This window comes from Trichosurus vulpecula, chromosome 1, assembly GCF_011100635.1.
Source record: "Trichosurus vulpecula isolate mTriVul1 chromosome 1, mTriVul1.pri, whole genome shotgun sequence".
Lineage (NCBI taxonomy): Eukaryota > Metazoa > Chordata > Mammalia > Diprotodontia > Phalangeridae > Trichosurus > Trichosurus vulpecula.
The window spans coordinates 15,920,057-15,926,056 of NC_050573.1; the positions used below are offsets into that span (position 1 = coordinate 15,920,057).

At 49.5% G+C, this 6,000-nt stretch overlaps 1 protein-coding gene across 2 annotated transcripts in view; it reads right to left on the reverse strand.

Moving 5' to 3' along the window:
• EWSR1 (EWS RNA binding protein 1) overlaps positions 1 to 5,555 on the reverse strand; it is a 30,177-nt gene extending 24,622 nt beyond the window's left edge. The window contains exon 1 of one of the 2 annotated variants that reach the window (XM_036755372.1): positions 5,320 to 5,555. In XM_036755372.1, coding sequence (XP_036611267.1) covers positions 5,320 to 5,332 — 13 coding nt within the window. In that variant the 5' untranslated portion in view covers positions 5,333 to 5,555. The remainder of the gene's footprint in view (positions 1 to 5,319) is intronic. The other variant, XM_036755363.1, reaches the window with a different exon arrangement.
• Between the last annotated feature and the right edge of the window lie 445 nt (positions 5,556 to 6,000).

Below are 6,000 nucleotides of genomic sequence, written 5' to 3' on the forward strand. Positions count from 1 at the left end.
GTTCTCTTGACTACAGATCTCAAATACACACTTCTGGTCACAAAATCGACCCTCAAAGCCAAGACCCTAGTAAGAGTTCACATTTAAATAGCACTTTAGGTTTGCAAAGCACTTTACAAATATCTCATTTGACTGGGAGACAGATATTTATAATGAGGAAAGTGAGTCTGAGACAACTGAAGTGTCTGGACACCGACACCACCACCACGCTTTTCAAACTGCAGGTGAGGAGAGGCAGAGAGGAGTAGAAAAAGCATTGCATTTGGAGGCAGAGGACTTGGATTCAAATTCCTGACTCTGCTGCTTCCTACCTAAGTGGCCATGGCATGGGCCAATCTCAATTTTCTTACCCACAAATAAGGGAGTTAGATTAAGGGACCTCTAAAAACCTTTACAGTCAGGAGCCCATGATCAGTCATCAGGGGATAGAGCACTGGGCCTGGAATCGGTAAGAGCCGAGTTCAAATCTAGGCCTCAGACACTAACTTGCTTCATAACCCCAGGCAATGAGATATTTGTTAAGTGCTTAGCACATAGTAGGCACACAGAGAGAAGCAGAGAGGTCACAATTTTCATTCGTTTTTATAGCAATCTTTCATTTGCGATGTTACAGAACATTTGGGGGGGGGGCGCTGGGGGGTGTTTCATTTCCCCTAATAGCAATAGCCTTATTTGAAACAACTAATAGATCATCTCCATATCCTTTGAAGCATGTAAATATTTTTTTGGGGGGGGGGGGAGAGAAATCTTTTTAGAAGAAACTAAAACCTTCCAGCAACCGTAAATAGCTAGTGGTAATCATGTAGGTAATTCAAGAGGACCCTGACCAACTATTCAGCGTGGGACGTCTCACTTCTCACTAATGGATCTCGGCTTACAAAGACCACCTGTGTTAATAAGGTCTTAATAAGTCAATCTGCAGTTCTTTTTCCAGCCAGCAAAGCAGTGCACTAAAGAAAAAGTCATTTCCATTGAGAAAGGATTGTCTTGATGAGGTGATGGGGGGAAAAATAGAAAGGCTGAGTTAACAAATTTTAAGTGGACTATTAAAACAAAGGTGGGAATGGGGAGCTTGGTGGATTTAAAAATAAGCCAGGTATAAGAACTACTGCAAAGTAGCCTGTCAAGCAATCAAGTACTCTCCTCAAGGATTCAAGAATGCACATTTTGTTCTAAGGAGGGTACAGTCATTCAGTCTGAAACAAAAAAGTCCCCTCTTGTAAAAGATAAAGAGATTTGTTCCTTCAAAGGCAACAGTTCTGCTCTTCCATGGATTCTAGTCCACCTAAACCCACTGCCTTCGAGGGAGAATTGTTTCTCAACTTCTTCAGCATCTTTCAAGTTTATCTTTCAGTAGTAATATGTAACTTCTCATCTTTTCCCCTATACTCCTTCAGAAACCCTGACTCCTCTTCCTCCTCTGCTTAAGCTATCTACTATATCAATTTATTCAATAAAATCTCAAGCATTTCCAATAACACTACCCATTATCCTTCCTAGGGTAAACTTTCTTCCATCTGACCAAACAAAATAATCTAAAAATCAAACATTTTCACTAGTCACATTTAAAACTATCTGATCTTTGCTCTCCACCAGGGCATCGATTTGGAAATCACTAACATCTCAATTATATTTTTATGAGTGCATTTTTTTTGGAGGAGGAAGGCAGGGTAATGGGGTAATGACACACAGCTAGTGTGTCAAGTGTCTGAGGCTGGATTTGAACTCAAGTCCTCCTGACTCTAGCTGCCCCTAGATTTTCATTTCTATCAAAGTATTAAATTAATAAAGCTATTGTTTTAAGTCTTAAAAGATCTTAAGAGTATCATCAGAAAATTCTCTACTTTGGTAAAAAAAATTTAGCAAAACCTACTGAAAAGTCAAGTCCCAGCCATTTAATGTAGTTTTCTCCCATAGGCACAAAACATTACAAACACAAAAGGTTACACAGCTTCTACTGTGGTTATGTACTAATCATATTATATAGTAATCAAATCTACAGAGGCTTTCAGATTTACCATAAATGTACAAACTATCTAGTGTGTTCAGACAATGGGCTTTTGACAACAAGTTGAGGCAGCTAGGTGGCTAAAGCACTAGGCCTCAATTCAGGAAAACCAGAGTTCAAATTGAGCCTAGCTGTGATTCTGAACAAGGCACTTAGCTCTTCTCAGCCTCAGTTTCTTCATCTGTAAAATGAGGCTAACAACAGCATAGCACCTATCCTCTCCTTGGAAGGGTTGCTGTGAGGATCAAATGAGATAGTATTTGTGAAAGACTTAGAATGGTCTGGCACATAGAAGCACTAAATAAATGCTAGCTGTTATCATCATCATTATTATTTGAGTCTTAAGATGAAGATAATGTCTAGACAAACAGTACTTCAGAACCGAAAGAGAATCATCTCGTCTCGGGGTCCTTAATCTGGGGTCCACATACATAAGTTTTTTTGTAACTATAACTGGCTTCCTTTGTAATCCTCTGTATTTCATTTTATGCATTTAAAAACATTCTAAGAAGGGATGCAAAGTACCAAAGGAGACCATAAACACAAAAAAGGTTAAAAATGTCTGCTGTAATCCAATCTCACTTTGCAGAAGACCATAAAATTGGGGGTGGGGGATGATTTCAAAGACACACCACCAGTCAGTCTTAATTCAGTTTACTTTATTAAAAACAGTAGTCAGACTAGATAAATCATTAATTTTTAGCAGAGGAGTCCCCCTCCCCCAAGAAATTGAATAGAACAAAGGAGAGAATGAAAACTTTAAGTTAAATTCAACAAGTATTCATTGAGCCACCGCTCCTATACTGACCCAATTCAATGATATCTTTTGATCAGCTACCAAAATCTTATACTACATGGGGGGGGGGGGGGAAGCTGTCAAAATCTATTTCTCCCTTCTCTAGATTTTAGCAGGAGCAATTCTTCTTCCAAAGGTGTGAAGGATAAATGTGGAAAGGGTGCAAAGAAAAACACCTTCCCCACTACCATTTTCGGTGCATTTTGCCCAAAGGATTCTTTCTAGAGTCACCCACATCTTACTTAGGTCTGTATCCTAGTAAAGCTCAGATTTTACTTGTTCAACCTAGGGATAGATGCAAGAAGCCAGAATGCCTCAGGTGAGTGTCTAGTAAGGGGCAGAGACTGAAGCTGGGATATGTCCTCCCTGTTGCCTCCCGCTGTCAGTAAGTTTAAGAGGCTCCAAATACCCCAGAAAATAAAACAAACACACAGAAACTTGGAGGGAACAGCTAATTACATTTGAGTTGGCTTATTTTTAAGTGCAAGAAATCCTTCACTGCAGTTATATTTTAAATGCATAGAGCTTAATAAGTCAGCAACTTTCCTTACACCTAAAAGCAAGCTAAAAGATTCTCCCTTCACTAGGGAATCAACCCAGGTTTCCCAACAATCCCAGAGGCCAAAAAAAGTATAGATTTCTTAACCATAATTCAAGATAAGCCGTGCCTTTTGTTCTTTTTAGGTCAGAGATTCCAAATAATCCAGGGAAACACCATTAAGTTGAGCTGCCTAGATATCTGGCTCTGGGTATCCCTACCCACCTACTAATTTGCTAATTTAAAAAACAAATCAGCTGAAAAGATAAGTAAAAGTTTTTCTAATAATGGAAAATGTGGAGGCAGTTTAAATTTCCAAGCAGATCCCTTCCAACCCTAAAGCCTATGCTCCAATCCAATAGAGTCGGGAAGTCAACAAGATTCTATTTTGTTTCATTCAAATGCCCCAGAGTCTCCGCTAGGTACTGAACTTCAAAAAGGCCAAACAGATGCTGGCTTTCAGAACCCCGTATGAAGCCCCAGGAAGGACACTCAAAGGTTTTAAAGTCACAAATCCGTCCAAAAGGAATCATGATCTGAGCTCCCTTTCAAAATCCGGGCAAAGGAACAAGTCGCTTCTCCTTATCAAAACTGTTAACTCAGCATTTCCCTTTTCAGCTTATTTCTAAAACAGCATCCGGCAAAACCAGGATTAAAAGGCCCAAAGAGGCCTCTTTGCGCACCCTTCCTATCTAGGTCACTGATCCGAAGGAATAGCCAGGAGCAAGGACCCTTGGACGGAGCAACCTGGGTGGGGGACGGACACCAGGCGCCAGACAAAGGCATCGCCGACGGGGCCGACTTGACCCTCGGTGGATAGAGGAGCCCACTCACCCTAACCCTTCGTTTCAGAGACAACGGAAAGGTGATCCCGGGGTCCCGGGTCTTTGAGTCCCGCGGCTGCCCCAGCCTTAGGGAGACCCCCCCCCCACCAAGTCGTTCCTCGAGGACAGGGGCCGGGCTTCCTTTAGTAGCCAGAGGTTCTCGGACAGCCAGGCCCGGAGACAGGACAATGCACCCCGAGGGACCTCGCTGCCTCGGCCTGCCTCAGTTTCCTCCGCTACAAAAGGGAGGCTCTGCCGAAACAATAACGTCACCGAGAACGGGGGGCGGGGGGGGGGGGCCGCGGAGCAAGAGGTGACAGGTCCTCGACTAACGAACCAAACCCAGTCCTGCCCCCGATTAATCCCAACGGGGGCGCGCGGGGGGAGGGGGGGACGGCGAGCCCGGCGCCCGGGACAACCAGGGCCGAGGTCCTCCAAAGGGGTCGGGACAGGTCACCAAAGAGGTGCGCAGGAGGAGCCTCCAAGGACGCCGAAGCTCCCTCCAAGCAGCATGAATGCGGCGCCTGCAGGGTTCGCAGGCCTCGGGAGCAGAGCACAAGAGCAAACGGCGTCTGCCCTCGAGGAGCTGCCATTCCAAGGGCGTGGTGGTGGCTGCGGGCCCCGGCGGGGGCCGGCCCACGTGGCTGCAAGGGCGCGCGGGCCGTGGGGAGGCCTAGCCCGGGGACACAATGGAGGCAGCGGTGGGCGGACGACGGCGGCCCGGCCGGGCCAGCGCGAGCCCGGGCGCGAAGCGGCGGGAGCGGGAGCGCGCGCGCACGGCCGACCCCCCTCCCTCCCGCCGCGCGCCCCCGCAGCCGCCGCGCGCCCCCCCTCCCCGCCCCCGCCGCGAACGAGCCGAGCCCCCCTCCCCCATTCGGCCCGCTCCCCGCCCGCGCGCCGGGAAAAGCGAGGGGGGGCGGCGGAAGGATCCAGAATCCCACCCGCCCGTGGGAGGGGGAGGGGAGGGCGAAGGTAGGCCCCAAGCCAGCCCCGCGGCAGGCCGGGCAGCGCCACCGCCCCCCGCCGTCCCCCAACCCCCGAGATGACCCCCGCGGTGGCGCCCCCATCCTCGAAGACCTCGCCTCCCTCGGCCGCCGGCGTGGCGCGCCCCGAGCCCCTCAAGCCGGCCCTGGAGCCCCGGCGCCATACTCACCCGTGGACGCCATTTTCTCTCCTTCCTCCTCCTCGTTCTCTCAACGTCCGTCTCTCTCTCTCCCTCGGTCGCTTGCCCTCTCGGCGCCGCACTGCGCAGGCGCTGACCGCACAACCCCGGGCTCTACCACTCGGATTGGTCCCCGGGGGGGAGGGCAAGAGGAGAATGAAGCGGAGTGAGGCAAGAGGAGGGGTTTCCGACCCAACTCTCGCCTGAGTCTGGAGGGGGTGGGGTCCGGAGCTTGGGGGCGTCTAAGTGTCTCCGGAAGCGCCACGAGCCGCCTCTACGGACTGGCCCTGGGGGTGGGGCGGTCACGGATCCTACTCCCTAACGAGGCGTAGATTGGGAGAATGGTTTCGTCCCGAGTTTGTTAGGGACCGTCCCATAATAGTCCTCCCCGAGGAAAAACGAAGACGAGCCGGAGCGTTGGGGGAAGGGATCCTGGGGCCGTGGCACAACTGCTGACTAATCGTGGAGGGGGAGGCGTGGAGGGGGGTGCCAGGTTGGTACTGTCGTGGCCAGGGGCAGAGCCACGCGCCTGGCCCGGGCTTCAATTGCACTTTGCAAATCAATTGCCGCGTCCTGAAATGGATGGGGGTCAGGCACCCCTGGGTCTTTGTGCCCTTGGTTCTGGAAGTCTGGGTTCGACCCCCGGGCGCCTGGCCCCCAGCCTCCTGCCCC